Source organism: Nuphar pumila, chromosome 5, assembly GCF_984573655.1.
Source record: "Nuphar pumila chromosome 5, dmNupPumi1.hap1.1, whole genome shotgun sequence".
In the NCBI taxonomy this organism is placed as follows: Eukaryota; Viridiplantae; Streptophyta; class Magnoliopsida; order Nymphaeales; family Nymphaeaceae; genus Nuphar; species Nuphar pumila.
The window spans coordinates 15,628,988-15,646,508 of record NC_143253.1 but is presented as its reverse complement, the minus strand read 5'-3'; the positions used below and the strand labels follow the sequence as shown (position 1 = coordinate 15,646,508).

At 36.0% G+C, this 17,521-nt stretch overlaps 1 protein-coding gene across 1 annotated transcript in view; it reads right to left on the bottom strand.

Annotated features, from left to right (window-relative positions):
- Window positions 1-16,615, bottom strand: part of LOC149836912 (vesicle-fusing ATPase-like) — a 38,623-nt gene extending 22,008 nt beyond the window's left edge. The window contains exons 1-12 of the mRNA XM_090005660.1: window positions 16,235-16,615; window positions 14,126-14,221; window positions 13,912-13,993; window positions 13,652-13,702; window positions 11,416-11,586; window positions 11,112-11,266; window positions 10,674-10,782; window positions 9,555-9,654; window positions 9,398-9,453; window positions 8,404-8,469; window positions 8,243-8,325; window positions 7,384-7,517 (exon numbers count right to left, since the gene is read on the bottom strand). Of these exons, the coding sequence (XP_089861786.1) occupies window positions 7,384-7,517; window positions 8,243-8,325; window positions 8,404-8,469; window positions 9,398-9,453; window positions 9,555-9,654; window positions 10,674-10,782; window positions 11,112-11,266; window positions 11,416-11,586; window positions 13,652-13,702; window positions 13,912-13,993; window positions 14,126-14,221; window positions 16,235-16,425 (1,294 nt within the window). The 5' untranslated portion in view covers window positions 16,426-16,615. The remainder of the gene's footprint in view (window positions 1-7,383; window positions 7,518-8,242; window positions 8,326-8,403; window positions 8,470-9,397; window positions 9,454-9,554; window positions 9,655-10,673; window positions 10,783-11,111; window positions 11,267-11,415; window positions 11,587-13,651; window positions 13,703-13,911; window positions 13,994-14,125; window positions 14,222-16,234) is intronic.
- Between the last annotated feature and the right edge of the window lie 906 nt (window positions 16,616-17,521).

The following is a 17,521-nucleotide window of genomic DNA, read 5'->3' as shown; positions in this document are numbered from 1 at the left end:
GTTTACAATAAAAAAAACAAAAAAAATAAAGAAAAAAAAGACTTTACAGTCCCTAATGGATTGTACTAAATTACATATTATTAAATGATCAAAATACCCCTGATATATGTATATTGTATAAATATACATATAGCAGCTAGGTATAAATATATACACAATATTTTAATAGTGTGCATATGCGAGTTTTGAGAGTGTATGGATAGTTTTTAGTGTATTGAGTGATTGTAATGAGGCGCTTCATAATTTTGCATTTCTTTTGTATTATTTGAATTTCATTCTTAATGAAATTGTTTGTTTTTTAAGTCTTGTATTCCACTGTCATTTTTATGATGAATATGTATTTAAATACATTGTATTTGTTGGTTCTTGATCCAGTCTGGAGCACATCGAGATTTAGGTCGTTCTCATGACATATGTATGTATCATAATCAAAAGTATTGATCTTTGCCATATCTCGTGATAATATAGGTTTAGTTGATAAATCTTGGAAAAAACTTGGCACCTCAAAAAAATTTAAAAATATAAAATAGCAGAAATAAGTAAAAAAAATATGTTTAGATAATAAAATCTACAAAAATAAGTAAAAATTATAAAAAGAAGAAACACATAGTTAAGATATAGAAAAGAAGTAAACAAGGTCAAAGTAACTGATAAGATTGTAATATTATCATGATAATATCGCGATGTATAAATTTCTGATATTTTTAAAATATTGCAATTTCTAACACTGGCGTGGAAATAAACAATTTTCATATGTAATGGACATCAAATGGATTACTTGATTCATAGTTGAACAATTAATCAACTGAGAGAATGTTCTGTGTCATTTAAAAAGATTACTCCCATAAGACAACTGGCAGATTCTCTCTTTCTTTCTTCTCTTATCGTCTGTTGTTCGTGCAGGAATCATATTCCACAGGGCGTCTTCACATGGTATCACAGCCCACAAAAGGTATATTTCATTAAGTCTTGGCTGCACTTCCTTCTTCTAAATCTTTCTCAATATCCGAATGCCTAAAATCGTTTTTCATTCAAATCAGATCAGTCACCTTCTAAATATTCTCCATCTTCCTCTCACGTCTTTTTCTAATCTTTTCCAAAAAAAACTCAAACCCAGATATGATTTTAATCAGATCTGAATCTTTCCTGTCCAGATCTGGTGCATCTTTTCATCGGATTTATTCATCTACTTCATTCATCGACAGATCTGATGGTTGTTTTATCAGACCTGGTTTTTCTTTTGCTATTGTGCTTTCCCTTTTCTACCGTGATTTTTCTTTGTGTCAAATCTGATCTGACGTTCAAGATAATCAGATCTAACATTCAAAAGGACGCCATCCTTGTTCAGATCAGATCTGATATTGACACTCTCTTCCTTAAATCTACTTTTCATTCTCCTTATTGTTTCTCGTGAATCTACACATTGTTTTTCTTTAAATCTGCTTATTTTCTGCTACATTTCAGTCCGGGTTCTACTTTTCTTGGCAACATCTATTTCACATCAGATTTAGCTCATCATCCCTCTTTAAAAAAAAGGGGGATCCTGTTATCTGGAGATCATTTCAAAAAAAAAAACAAGAAAAGGAGACATCTGTGATAACAGATATTCTGCGTTATCTGTGATTTAATTCACGTCTAAAAAACGATAAAGTTTTACGGCATTACATTACTCCTTATTCCATGTTCTTTGTTTGGTTTTATTCATCTAGTTCTTTCCTTTCTTCCAATGGCCACCTTTAATGCCTCAATTCTTAGCCACCTTGTTACTCAGAAACTTGATTCTTCCAATTTCATCACCTAGAAGAAACAAATCATTCCTTTCTTGCGTAGCGATGATTTAATGGGATACCTTGATGGGTAAATCTTTGTACCTTTGGAGTTTGTTTCCCAATCATCTTCAGTGATGGAAGAAAGTATGAAGAAGATCGTGAAAACTCAGGTCAAAATCTAGATTTTATTGCTTGACAGAAAAACGACAAGACAGTTATTGCCTTCATTACAGCTACCCTTTCCCATGAAGTTTTATTACATATTCCCTTTAGAGTTTCCGCAAAAGATTTGTGGGATGTTTCACACCATTGGTACGAAGAGATCTCCACCCCAAAGGTAAATAAGTTGAATGCCGAGTTTGTTGAGTTAAAAAGACGTGATTCTTCAATGGTTGATTATCTCAATAAGATAAAAATGACTGTAGATCAGTTCGCTACCATCGATTCTCCTTTGTCGGGTGAAGACTTTTGCACGAAGATTGTTCGAAGAGTTGGAGCAGAATACAATATGTTCATTACCGTATATACTAGAACGGTGTCGCATCCGCCTTTTGATCACCTGTGTACTATGTTGTTGAGGTGAGTCATGAGGTTATGGTTGTCGCCCAAGGATATACCGACTTCTCCCCTTCTAAAGAAAGAGGTCGAGGGCATGGACGCAATTTTGGTAGTCGAGGCACAAGCATTTTACCCACCCCTCCTTCCCAGAATACTTTGAATATTATATGTCAAATGTGTGCAAAAAAGGGTCATACTGCTTCTGATTATTATTGGCGCTATGTTCCCACGTACAGACTATCCACAATACCAATTCCACCTCATTTTCGAGCATTGGCAACAGTTGTTGCACCTATGGCTGGTCCCCAACCGCGGATCCTAGCTAACTTTATTGAGAGTCCTACTCACGCAACATCCCCTCTAGTTATGACTCCTCATGATTTGGAAGCTCTTAATGCAAGTTTTGGGCAGATAAACCTACAACCAACTCATACTTCATAAACCTACAAGAAATCCTTAGGTTGCACACATTGGAGTGTCTCACTCATCAGGGGACTCATCCAGGTTGGTTCATCGACTTCAGGTCAACAAATCACGTCACTAGGGATTCAAGTAAACTCTCTTATTTTGCACCTTATCATAGAAATGGACATGTGATTACTGATGATGGAAAACACCACAATATCACTCGTGTAGATACTGCTATTATTCCTACTAGTAAAGGTCTCTTTTCTTTATTCAATATTTTTCTGGTCCTTAATCTTTAGAAGAATCTCATTTTTGTTTCTCAACTTTGTCGAGATACTAATTCATGTGTCTAATTTTTTGTCTTCTATTTATGTGGATATTCATACGAATTAGACACTCGTTGAGGGAAGTAGATGAAGGAATCTGTACCGACTCAATGAAGCCCTAGAGTCATCCGCTCATTTAGCTAGTCCTGCATTGATTACATCATCAAGTTCAGTCATCAGCCAAAATATCAATATTTGGCACTATAGATTAGGACATTGCAATTTCAGTTTTCTTGATAGTCTATATAATAAAGGTTTAATTAATGTCAAAAGAAGAAATTCTTCTTCTTGTGTCAGTTGTCAAGTTTGTAAGTCATGAACTTCCTTTCTCAAGATTCAATAAAAGGCCTTCATTTTCCTTTAAACTCATTCATTCTAATGTATGGAGTCCTTCCGTTGTTATGTCCTTAACAAAATCCAAATATTATTTAATTTTTGTGGATGATTATAGTCGATCCACTTGGGCATTCTTTTTAAAATCCAAGGATCAAGTTTTCTCTATTTTTCGTAGATTTAAATCATATGTTGAAAATCAATTCTCAAGAAAAAATTTTGCCCTACGAAGTAATGGTAGTGAAAAATATATCTCAAATGAATTCACATGTTATTTATATGATAATGGCATTCAATGTGAGTTAAGTTATTCTAAAACTTCTCAACAAAACATAGTCGTAAGCATCGGCATGTAGTTGAGACAGCCTTGACGATGATGTATTATGTAAATTTAAAGGTTGGGTTATGGTCAGAAGCTTTCCACAAAACAGTTTGTTTGATAAATAGAATGCCCTTGTCCACTCTTGGAGGAGACCACTTATTTTTTATTGTATGGAACACATCCGGACTATTTTTCATTGAAAACACATGGTTGTCAATGTTTTGTCCATGTTGACAGTTCCTTGAGAAATAACTTATCTCTCAAGGCTATTGTTTGCCAGTTTATTGAATATAATGACGAATTCATGGGTTATCGTTGTTTTGATCACGCTTCAAACAAAGTCATCATCTCACGGTATGTCGTTTTTCATGAGCATGTATGTGGCAGCATGAAACAGCTGACTGATAACAGCCTTTTGCAAACATTTTGGCCTTCATCTCATAGTGTGTCCGGTGCAGGAAATAGCACAGCTGTTGTACTTCCTTCTCCCAACATAAAGGCAGCCCACTCCACACGGTTTCCTTTATTTGGACATGTTTATACCACGAGAAAACCTGTGCAGCAACCACCTGTTACTCATCTAACAATAACAGATAAGTTGACACCATCTTAGCCTACAAATGCTATGACCACGCAGCAGAGTCAATTCTTTATTGTTCCTAATTTGTGCCAGTATCATAATGCAGATACTTCTCGATGTTGTTCAAGATGCAATCTAGCCACGAATTCATAATATTGCTGATAATCTTCTTCCATCAAGCAGGTCCTTCTATTTGTATGTCCAGTCGTACGAGAAACCCCCCAACAAGATGGGTAAGCTACGAGTCCTTCTTTCTGGATTTTTAAATATATGTTGCCACTCTTGAACATGTTCAAGAACCCATCTTTTACTGAGGCCAGTCAAAATTTTTGTTGGATAGAAGCAATGAATGATGAAATCATTGCACTTCATAAGTGTCACACATGAGAAATCGTCCCAGGCCTACTGACAAAAATACGGTTGGATGTCGATGGGTATATAAAATTAAGCATAAATCTGAAGGCAACATCGAACGCTTTAAAGCAAGACTAGTAGCTAAGGGCTATGCTCAGGAGCATGGGCTGGATTTCGATGACAGTCTCATAGTTCAGATGGAAGCAATAAGAATCAACTTATCTTTGGTTGTTTCACATTGATGGGATTTGTTTCAGTTAGACGTTAAAAATGTCTTTTTACATGGAGATTTGTGTGAGAAAGTGTATATGGAGCATCCTCCTGGATATCCAGAAGGAGACAAAAACTTCATCGTGTTGAAGTTGAAAAAGGCTATTTATGGCCTTAAGCAGGCCTCTCGGGCATGGTCTGACACCTTCAATACTACCGTGAGATCACTTAATTTTAAGCGAAGCCATTGTGACTATTCTTCGTTTGTGCATAGAGTGAGGTCTGACATTACAATTATTTCAGTCTATGTCGACGACATTATTATTACAGAAACAGTGTTGACAAGATTAATCAGTTGAAGTCGTTATTACATGGTAAATTTCACATGAAAGACTTAGGACCTCTCCGATTTTTTCTTGAAGTACAGGTGGACCAACAGTTAGATCGTTTAGTTCTCTCATCAAAAAAAATATGTCAACGATATTTTGCAGCGGAATGGGATGCTACAATGTAAACCCATGGATACTCCTATGGCTCTTCACACGCAATTGAGTGTCGATTCAGCAGATGATCATTATTTGGCAAATCCCGAAAAGTATCGAAGTATCGTTGGATCTCTCCAGTAACTTACTTTCACTCACCCTGATTTGATTTCATTTTGTAAATCAAGTGTCTAAGTACATGCATAAGCATCGGACAAGACACATGGAAGCAGTGAAATGCATTCTTCAATATATCAATGGCACTCTTTTAGATAAACTCGTTTACACAGTTAATGTGAATGCTTAATATTTTATTAAGGTGATTGCATATTCGGATGCTAATTGGGCTCATGATCCCTCTACAAGACGATTTGTTACTGGTTATGGTGCTTACTTAGGTTCCCATCTCGTCTCTTGGGCAAGAAGAAAACAAAAAATCGCTGCCCGATCAAGTACAAAAGTTGAATATCGGTCCATGACAGCTGCCACAGCTGAAGTTGTGTGGATTAAGCATATTTTATGCAGTTTACATGAGCATATTTTCAGCTCCTTGTTGTATTGTGATAATAGCATTGAAGTTGTTATATCCATAATCTGCTTCAACATGGAAAAGTAAAACACGTGGAGATAGATCAGCATTTGATAAGAGAAAAGGTTGAGTCGAAAGAGAAAAATCCTATATTTATTCAAGAAGAAAATCAAGTGGCAGATTTGTTCCCAAAGGCACTTCCTGTGCATCACCATTGGCAATTAAAATCCAAATTGTCTATAGTTCTTCACCATGTTCTGTTTGAGGGGGCAAGTTAAGAATATAGTTTTGGATCTGGATCATATCCGATCCAGAATATTTTTTGTATCATAATGATTAATTGTAACATATTGTAAATACCCAATCAGTTAAAGGGTATTCTTGAAATCTCTCATAATTTCATATAAAGCTGGACGTCACCCTAGAGGAGGATAGACGCCACATTGAGATTTCAGATTCTCTCTTTTTTCTTCCTTCTCCTGTCAGTTGTTTGTGTAGGAATCACATTCTGGAGGGCGTCTTCCAACGGAGAGTGTTGGTGTCTTCTCCATTTACATCTTTTAGGAAATAGATGAACCACAATGGAGAATGACCCCAATCCCGTGTTCATCCTCCACTTCATCTTCAAGGAGAGACTTGATAAGTCCATGGATCTGGACTTCTTGTGAAGATCCATCTCTTGACAAAGGTTTTGCATAAAATCTCAAGACCATAGCATGCAATAGGATCATCAGTGTATCCTTTGGTAACGCAAGCAAATATTTGATGTGTGCACCTTTATGCATCTGCATGTGTGCATGTCAACGAGTTTTTGCACATATGAGAGGGAGAGAGCATAGTTGAGCAAATCAGAATCAATTTTTATTTATCTACCCTAGAAAGCTACATGAATTACAAACACAAACTATCTAAACGTTCTTCTGAAAGTTTGACCCAGTTCCAGAACAGGTTAGACCGCGACTGCAGAACAGGATAAACTGGGCTCCATTCAACTTGTTACACACAGAGTAATTGAACTGAAACACCTTTGAGTTTTCGACCCTTATCATGTCAAAGTGACACAAATCACACAAGCAATCCATCTAAACATAGTTCTGAAAGTAGACCAGGTTAGGCCTAAACTCCAGAACAGGATACACCATCTATTCCACTTGTTACACACTCAGAATAATTGATCTGAAACCCTTTGATCCCTATTCGGTCACAATGAGCAATAGGTTAGAAACTTGAAATGCTCACATATCTATTTGCACATCTGACCACTGATCTAATAAAGTCCCTTGGGTCTATGTCAAATAATGGTTATAACCTCTCCAAGAGATTCTAGGACAAATCCAACAAAGTTTTAGTAATCCTACATTATGTCTCCAAGTCTTCAAATTAGTATTTTAACAACAAAAAGACCCCCAAGAAACCAGTTATTTTAACCTGCATTGTCTTAAGATGATTGATCTTTTATGTTTGCTAAATTCAAGGCAATTAGTTATTCCAGAGAGAGAGAGAGAGGGATACCAAGCTCCTGCAGGCTCACATCTGCAGCAAGGAAAGAATTTTCTTTCATTTTAATAGTATGAATTTGAAGAATTTGTAGACGACCATTTTCATCAGGAAGGCTGATCTCAACTTGGACTTCCAAACGCCCAGGTCTGCAAATTGCAATGAACAAATAGAAGGATTGACAAAGCTCTGAAGAAAATGAACCATCAAGAAGTACTCCTTCGAGAGGCCACAAATAGGTAAAAACATCTAGTAGAGACAGGAACATAAATTGGAAATAAAGTCAGTCTAGAAGATATGGATCCTGTTCACCTCAGCAGATATTTCTCTTCTACAAGTTTTTCAATTTTTCATATATTACATGCAATATAAAGGAAAGAAATAAATATATATTTGAAGCATCACAAAAAGTAACATTTAGAAAGAGGTTTTCTGAATTGTTTAAAAAAAAATGTGAAAGTAAAAAACTTTAAAACAATACTCTATGACAATCATGTTGACATTTAACGCACTTGATAGGATGATGGTATTAAGGTGTAGGAGACTAATACAAACGCATTTTATAAGTTACAGAGTCCTGCCTAATTTCAACATAATTTGTTCATGGCTGACAGTCGTATAAGTAGGGTCAGCAAACACACATAAAATGTGTAACAGATTAAATGAACCTAAACCATAAAGAAGCAGCCTACAAGTTGGCAGCCTTAGTAACCATTATAAAACCTGTCAAGGGTGTATAACTGTTTACACTAATTAGAACCCACATAAATAAAACTTATGTTATGGAATTCTTTTTCTCTTAATAGAAGGTTGCCTGATTCTCTGACAAAATAGACATTTAGACAATGATCAGCCCATTTCTTTAGAAATTTACCTCAGAAGAGCTTCATCAAGTAAATCTTTTCTGTTGGTCATCCCAATCAGCAACACATTGTTCAAGGACTCAACACCATCTATCTAAATCGCAAGATGACTCGTTTAGTTGCCTCAACTGATTAACCAGAAAGCATATGCATGTACCAAAACCAAACTCACCTTTGTGAGGAGCTGATTAACAATGCTATCGTGTACACCAGTTCCATCTCTAGTAGATCCTCTTGACTATGTAATCAAGGGAAACAAATCAATCATCCTCCAGGATTAAGACATCAAAATCAACGGATACAAGAAAAATAGAAGGGGAAGAAACAAAAAGGTTCATAATGATTTGCGTGAGGCAACAAAATGCTGCAAAAAGAAGTCGTACAACTATCATAACTGTATAAAATCAGTCAAACAAATTTTGAGATCAATCTGCATTAGCAAAGGTTCATTAAGGAATGAAAAAAGGAACATGTATAAAATGAGTCACCAAATTTTGACATCAATCTTCATTAGTGAAGAATCATTAATGAATGACCACAGAAACATTAAATGATTCCACATTCATGTTATCAATACAAAAACCTTTTACAACAAGGCAATCATACAGAATATGTATGTTGTACAAAGCAGAGTTTTGCAGAAAATATGCAATTTAGCATTCATAACTTCCAAACTTCTAGAGGAACCAACCCTCTCACTAAGGCACTGCTGTCACATGTTTGAGTTACCATTCAAGAGTTTTAGAATTTTGCATCTTACTAAATCAAGCCCTTAGCATGAGAAACAATAACTTCCTCTACTTTAATTATATGACAAGGATTAGATTAGCAAATCCTAGAATTTACCTGTCTCCACAATATTAAAGTACAAGGGGATTGTGTGTTGAGCATATTGTTGTTACTAGCTGATAAATTACATCCACGCCATAAGGGCTTTTTTAGTGGATATCCATTGCCAATTTTTTGAGGAATAAACCACTTGAACCAACACCAAGACATTCTATTTCGGTGTATGTACCAAGGGAAAGACGACATAACTTTCTATCTTAGCTGCTTGATTTGTAATTTATCTATTTTTTTTTCAGCATCATCTATATAATTAATTTTGTCTTCTATGTAATTTATTAATAAAATTAAAAGTCACCATTTTTAGATTCATAACATACCTTGCAGATAGCATCAATTTCGTCAAAAATAATAACATGCAAGTCACTCTGATCTCCTGTAACATGAAAGAAGCTGTTAGGCCATAAAAATTTATTGTTTGACAGATAAAACCACAAGGTATCCATAAGACATGAATGTTCAGACTAAAGTAAGCACCTCGTGTTCTTTGATCATTTTCTGCATCAGCAAACAGATCTCTAACATTCTTTTCAGTTTCTCCAACGAATTTGCTCAGTACTTCAGGGCCATTAACAATCTGAAGTTGATAGAAATGGTTGGAAAACAGATGAGAATAAGCACACACAGACCAAAAAAAGTGGAAAGGAAACATGTCAACAAGCTCAACAATTGGTATCAGAATTTTAATTCCAAGATCTTCAAATGTTGACAAGATGCAGCAATTTCCAAGGCTCTTGCATAGATAAATTCATGTTACAAGTTATACAAAGCTTCCCCGTGTGAAAAGAAAATTCTCACAGGAAGCTGGGACACATAATTTGTCTTGATGAACAGCAAAATATGTGTTCATCAAAGACAAAAGATTAAAAAGAAATGAACATAAGTTTGCCTGAATATAACATCAGATCAGAGAGAGCAATGAATCCATAACAAGGTTAGCGACTGATAATTGGGCAATGAATCCTGGCTCTCTAGTGCAGTCTATACTGTCTCTTGATAGCATGTCTTTGTAAAAATGCTTTTTGGGATCTTATATTATTATTCAGTGAATTCTTTTCTTGCTTTTGAAAAAAAAAATAGACACTGAACACTCAAAATTAGATCCCAACATGCTTGAACTCCAAATGAAGAAATGGAGCAAACTGCAAGAAATTAGCACTGTGAACATTCATTGATTTTAGCAAAGGAATTATTAACTAGCCAAAAAAATCATCACATGGTGCGAGAAATGAAGAACTTCAATATATGTGATGAGATAGGTCACTATCACTGGAAGATGCTTTTGACAGACCACAGATTAAAATAGTGAACAAACTTAAGGAAATATGAAATAATGGTTCTCTTTATCTGAAGATGTCAAATGGCTATGTCTCTACCACTGGAAGCATCTGGGACAAGCAAAGACTCCAAGCATTGTGAACAATTCCCCATATCACAACCTAACCATAACTAGTTCTAGACTATAAACAAACACCATATGCAATATTTTAGTCTCACTGCATAAATTAAGATAACAAAATGTCCACTAAACCTATTCAATCAGCCTTTGTGTTTTAAGCTTGTGTAACATTCATGCAATGAAATAAAAAGAGATACCTTTGGTTCTCTTCCATTCAATATTTTACCAATCTGGCGAGCCATAAGAGTTTTCCCTGTTCCAGGAGGGCCATAAAGCAACATACCCTTGACATGCTTGATGCCCAACCTGCAATGTAGAGACAAGAACATATTCAATAGGCCAACTAATTGCTAATTTTCGAAGCTGGTACACTTCAAGGGAGAAATCTCAGGAACCCAGATTTACAACTAGTAATTGACTAGATCTCAGGTCAATATACAGCAATTGAAAGATGCTACAGTATCAAGTATATCAAACTAACAAAGATAGCCACCACTAAAATCTGCCTGGTAGCCTGAGTGAGTGATATTTAAACCTTTTTATTGACTCAGAGAACATCTGACCTAGTACAGAGCATAATGTAAAAGTTTGGAGTAATCAAACACATATTTCTTAGATTTGGAAGAATAATTTACTTGTTTGTTACATGTGGTGGGAAAACACGAGAAGCAAATGCTCTTCGGAATATATCTGTAAATTCAGCACTCAAGCCTCCTATTCCAAGCTTCAGAAGATCAAATTCCTTATGTTTGAATATGTTGCTGCAAGCAGCTTCACGCTGATTGACAATCTGCATAAGGCAGTCAAATTTTAACATAGGAAACTTCATGATTTGATGCTGCTGCTGACTAGATGATAATTAGAAATACAAAAGCTATACGAAAGAGGAAACTCTTAAAGCATATGCTAGCCTAAATAACTATTAAAATAATAGGGTACCGTAATTCCCGAGTTCGGAGAAGTTTCGAATACAAAATAGGTCTCTGAAGATAGGATTCCTCTTTCTGTTCCCTCAGAATCTTCTTTGCCTTCTACTACAGCCTGATTGACTGTAAATATATAGTTTGTTCCGCAATACTCAAAGGAGACCTTCTGCCCCATTGTCATTACCTGCATTGAATGCAAATGAGAAAGGAGAAAAGGAAAACCTGAATTATGAAAACAATGTCATTACTAAGCTTCAAAGCATGGTCACCAGTATTGTTCTCCGCAATTTCTCAGTGAGGTTTTTCTAGGGATTTTTTTTTTCAAAAAAGTAGTTTTTCACAAAAAAAATCCCAAGAAAATCTCGAAAGTCGAAATTTTTAAAAAATGAAAAAAAAGAATAAAAGAAAGATAAGATAATAACAGGTTTCATATTATTTTCTTGCAAAAATATAAAGAAGCAAGATTGAAAAAGTTTTTAAATTACAAAAGAAACAAAAAATAGAAAAAAATAGGCTTACAATATACAAAAAAATAAGATTCTTTTCAAACATATTGTGAAATTGTCATGATAATATCGCGACAGTATGTATCCTGGCGATATTTTGAAGATAATTTCAGCTTACCTTGAAATACTAATAATATCGTGATATTTTTTAAATATCTGTGACTATGCTTCAAAGGTTCTAAGTCTTCTGACAAGAAATAATCATAAGATTTAACTTCCAAAAGAGTTTGCAAATCTGTTGAAAGCAAACCCAACAGTTGCAGACTCAATCTTCTTCCAGAACTTGAATACTATGGGACAAAATTAACCTCTTTATTCCATTCCAAAGAAATTCTGCTTCACAAGTTGGAAAAGTAAAATTTCCAGGTCGTCAGTAACTTTTGAGCCTGAATCCCCAAAGTATCCTACAATATCAACAAAATGATTATTTGCTCTACAAGCAAACCCCTCCTCCCTTGCACCCTCCACCCTCCCTCCTTCCCAAGCCCCAATCCAGCCCCACCTTGGAGGGGTAAATGAGGGTCTTCATGAGAGAATGACATATTTTATTTGTTCCATTTTTAATTTCTATGAAGCTGTATTCTAAAAAACCTAAGGTGAAGAGAAACTCTGGTGAATCGTTACTTGGTTGCAATTTTGTGTGCATAAAGACCAACACTTGTATATTTAATGTTCTGTCGCTATTAAATGAACTTATGGTTATAAGGAGCACTCACAACCATTTTGTGTGCACGAAATAAAATATGTGATGAAATGGGAAATTCTTTTACTTTTCGGATAGGCAGGTTTGCCAGCACCCATGGGATTTGAAACCAAGACCCCTTACAGTCATGATAGTATGACAGCAAACCATCTAACTATCGAATTTAACCTCAATTTTTTATACTTCTCTCCTATATTCAGTGTGAAGTGTGAACTACCTCAGTTACATACTAAAGAGAGAGAATAGAGGACTGTTCTGGCAAAGGACCCATTTTGTACATAAGAAGTGAGCTCTCGTGAATATACAGCATGAGAACTGGCCTGGATAGTGTCATCAAACTCATGCTATTGCCTTAGTTGATCTTCACTACAGCAAGCCAAATTAACATCTTTATCTTTTTCTCCTTGCATGTCATTCTCCCCATTTAATGCAAGAAGCATAAGACATCTAAGAGGATGCAGCATATGTTAGAACTTGGGTACTATTATTGTAAGCAGAGGCCCATGGTATATATTTTTGCAACTTTGAATATTTCTTAACTGATCATCAAAAGCTTGCCGTTGGTTGTTGCCAAGAATAAAAAAACTTATTGCTATCAATCATGATTCCAAGATTACTGTTCCTACGGGGTACCTTGTCAACACCATATGGAGGCTCGTTAGAAGGCGATCTTAGCAATTTGTTCCACTAAAGGCATCCCCACTCTGGAACTCAGAATTGCACAGCAATTCGACTTTCATGGAGCAAACTTTAAATATGCTCCCCAACAATGACGAAGTACTCTTCTATTTATTTGTTGAAAAATCAGTTGTTTTGAACTCATAAAGAAGGCGAGAGGAATCAAAATGACAGAAATTGGAAATATAAACATCGCTATTTAACAAATGATAGGTAGACAAAGGGAAGCACCAGAACTACTCAAGCAAAGAAAACATTAACTGAACCCCAAAAAAATTGTGCAAACTCAAACATAGATGGCAAAACGTTCACAACACAAAGAATAACTACAAAAGTGATAATGAAACAGAAAAGGTGTTCACCTGATCCAGAAATCTTTTTCGAAGCTGCTGAGACAACAGGACAGCATCAATCTGAAAAAATATAAATGTATAATTTTTTTAAGGGAATCATACTTATGAAATAATCATAAAACATAATGAACCAATAAGAATGCTTTTTAGAACAATTAAGTACGTAAGCAAGGAAAGAGGAAAAAGGTAGCATGAAACAGAAAAGCACATATTCCATGACTCAGACTGATCTCACTAACAAAACAGAGAGCTAACCATGAAGGAAGTACCTGTTCGTTTCTACCCTTGGCTTTGACAAATTCCAAATCAAGTGTAAGCAACGCCAGCTTGAAATTATCAGGAGGCACAAACCTAAATATAATTCCAATTGAAAAGCTTAAAATATCAACACAATCTATGATTCTATGGATATAATGCATGTGCAGGATCACATGACAATGAATTCTTGTCTAAATAAATGTCAAGGAGGTGAAATAATCAAACCTACAAACAGATATAGTGTCTCCAGTGGAAACTTTTGTATGTCTTCGTTGAATAGCATTTAGAGCAACATGACCTTCACGTATGCTCTCATGAGCTGTACAGCTTCATTAAGGAAAAGTGAATGTAGAGCTAAATGCTTAATGTTACTGAATATTCAATTCAAATGCTCAAAATCAAAAGCAATAGATTGCCAGAGTATTTATTGCAGGACTTATAATAACTGTAGTGGCTCAAGATGTATCCAACAGTAGAACTATAATAGGCCTGCAAATGAATAGTTAGGAAGCAAGAAAGTGCCACCAACTGCTTGGAAAGAAAAATGATAACTCATAGAAAAATAATATATAATAATGACTCACAGATGCGTTATAACATAAATGTACAACTTTCGCATGCTTGAGACTAACAATTGCTAAATGGTAGCCAATCAGGGATAGGATGGGCAAGCAGGGTTTTGGATCTCTTAATCAATTGAGATACTAACACATCATCAATTAAAATACCAACAGAATCTGTTGAACTGATAATGGCAGGAATCATGTAACCTACGGATATTTCATGACTGGTTCTCCCACGCTTCTCCTTTGATTTCTACATGCTTCATTTATTCTTCTTATATGTTCTCTCACTCTACTTTTCATGTTTTTTATGTATTTTCTCTCATGCTTCTCACTCACTTCCATGTGTTTTCTCTAAATTGGCAGTCAGCATTTTTAGATTTTGTTAAAAAATTAATTCTTACACTAAATAATCATGAAATTTAAGGATAGTCACTTTTATTTTATTTTTTATTTGTGTTCCATTTTTATTCACATTCAATTCTTATATTGCTTTTTTTTAATTCCTGGCATCTCGCTTCCTATACATTTTAAAATGCATCGCTTCTTGCTTTTGCTTCCCGTATTGTTTCCCGTTTCTGCTTGTCTGACAACCTTGGTACCTCCACAAGTGTGTCTCACTCTACAAAGATACAATCATATTTTCAAATATGTAAAGCTGATAGATAAATCAATTACTACGTGGATCAAACATGTGATTCAAGCAAGCACTTATAGCAAACCAGTTATGGAACTCCACAACATGGAGGAATTGTGGTCAAAAATTCCATTAAGAAAGTACACGTTAACTCTTGAGAGATGATCTCTAGGCAATGAACAGTTTCATGAATCTATGCACATGTAACGCAGACACCCTATCAAGTTATCCACACATCTCAATTTGGAAACAAGAATATCCTCATCATTAGAGGAATGAATAGCGACATTACTGACATAAAGAACAATTTTATTGAGAAACGATTAATCCTTCATTCATAAGGCCTTTCTACCGCCAGAGGAAAGTTGATAACTTGGCGAATGAACAAGCAAAAGGCACTCCAATATACAACTTCGGCACCATGGAACAGGAAACAGGAATTAAGTATACCATCCAACCAAGAAACAATCAAAACAAGCCACTTTTTCCATAAAGATTATTTTACAGAAAGAAGAACCCTTGACCCTGGTTTTAAAAAAAAAACACTTTACTAGCTTCGAACTCACCTATCGCAATCATAAAGAGGTACCAATCTAAAGCCTAGACCCAAAACCCATCCCAATCGTCCCATCAAGAATTTCTACAAACAGATCACTCTCATTGACGTCAAAAAAAGCTAACGTATAAAATCACAATGCGGTCGTGCTTCAAAACCAATCAGAACGAAAACTTCTCTTCAAAAGGAAACAGTTTAACAATTGATCAGATTCACGCTAGTATTCAACAAACGCTAACATCATCAATTCCAAGAGATCCCATCTCTCCCAAAAAGGGAAACCGGAAACCCCAACGCCACGTATCCACGCCGAAATTCATCCCGAACACAAACCAATAACTCAGAAACAAAACTCAATTATGCAAGAAACCTGTAATCATCTTCCAATACTCCTTTCTTGAACAATAACCCTTACACTTTTTTCGACAGAGAATAACCCTTACACCTTACTAATATACACACACGAATCAGACAATACAATGCTACATCACAAAATCAAAGACCCTACGCATAAAAATTACCGACAAAAAAACCAAAAAAAAGCAAGAATAAGAATAAAATCATGATCGAAAGGATATTGAAGAGTAAGAACGACCGAATCGCCGACGAGAGCGAGCGCCGAGCTCGCGGCGTGGACGGAGAACTTCCGGAGATCGAAGGAGGAGCAGTAGGCGAGGTTCGTGAGGGCGAGATCGGCAGCGGGAGTGCTGGTGACGACCATGTTGGCCGAATTGATAGACGATGAATTGAATCCCGATCTCGTCGCCATTCCGGAGAGAGAGAGAGAGAGAGACGAGGATCGATCCGTAGCTTCTTCGCGCCTAGGGTTTTTCGTCTCCTTCTTCTTCTTCTTCCTCACAGGGAGGGAAATGCGAGATCGGGAGCTTCCGGAAAAGGGATCGGGAGAATCGCGAGAGAACGTTTCGTCAATGGAGGAAAATGAACTCTTCTTGTGTGAAGTCGGTTTCGCGGGATGGGGAAAGGAAAAATATCACTAGAGCCCCTGGTCTTCAAAGTTTTCGTTTTTACACCCTCTGCGCTTTCCAATATCGTTAGGGTGCCTCCTCCATGAGGGACGCAAACGGGTACGAGTTCCAAACCTGATCCGACCCACAATATTCGATCTGGATTAGTATGTGTCTCCATAATGATCGAGAATATCTGGAGCTGGATTGAAATTGAATGAGCGTGTATTGTCAGTTCTGGGTCGGAATTAAGTCAACCTCGACCTGCTGTCTATCGTTTTTACTTAAAAGTCAATGGATTTTATCCATTTTCATCTGATCCATTTTTAAAGGTCTCATTAAGAAAAACCTGGTCCAAGGCTTCACTGTAAGATCGGAGTCAAATCCATACCCATAACTGAACTCGCTCTTCAAGAGTTGAATCCAATGTCAAGTGTAACGTGAAAACTCGTATCTAGTGATGTCAATGGACCGGATTGCATCCGATATCCAACCAAATCCGACTCCGTTTAGTCAGAATTGGTGAGCCAAAAAAACTATATCCGATTATAATGGGATGCAGCTATTGTTTTGATTTTTTGATACCCAATCCAATGGATATCGAGATTTGACGGATATCTGAATCTGATTGCATGAAGAAAAAAAACGTGGATTTGGTTTGAGATCTTTATCATCTATATCCCAATCTGAATCCATATTCGTCTTAGCCAACAACAGATTAGTTGGATCTGGTATTTTCTACATCTGACCCCGAACCGTTTGCATCTCTACTCATATCATATCCAACCATTTGCAACCCTGTCTCCATGTCATGAAGCACGACCAATAGCATGAAAATAATTTGGCTTTCTGGTTTTTGGCTAATAATTTGGAGTGCCCAAATACTTGAAATGTAGTTTT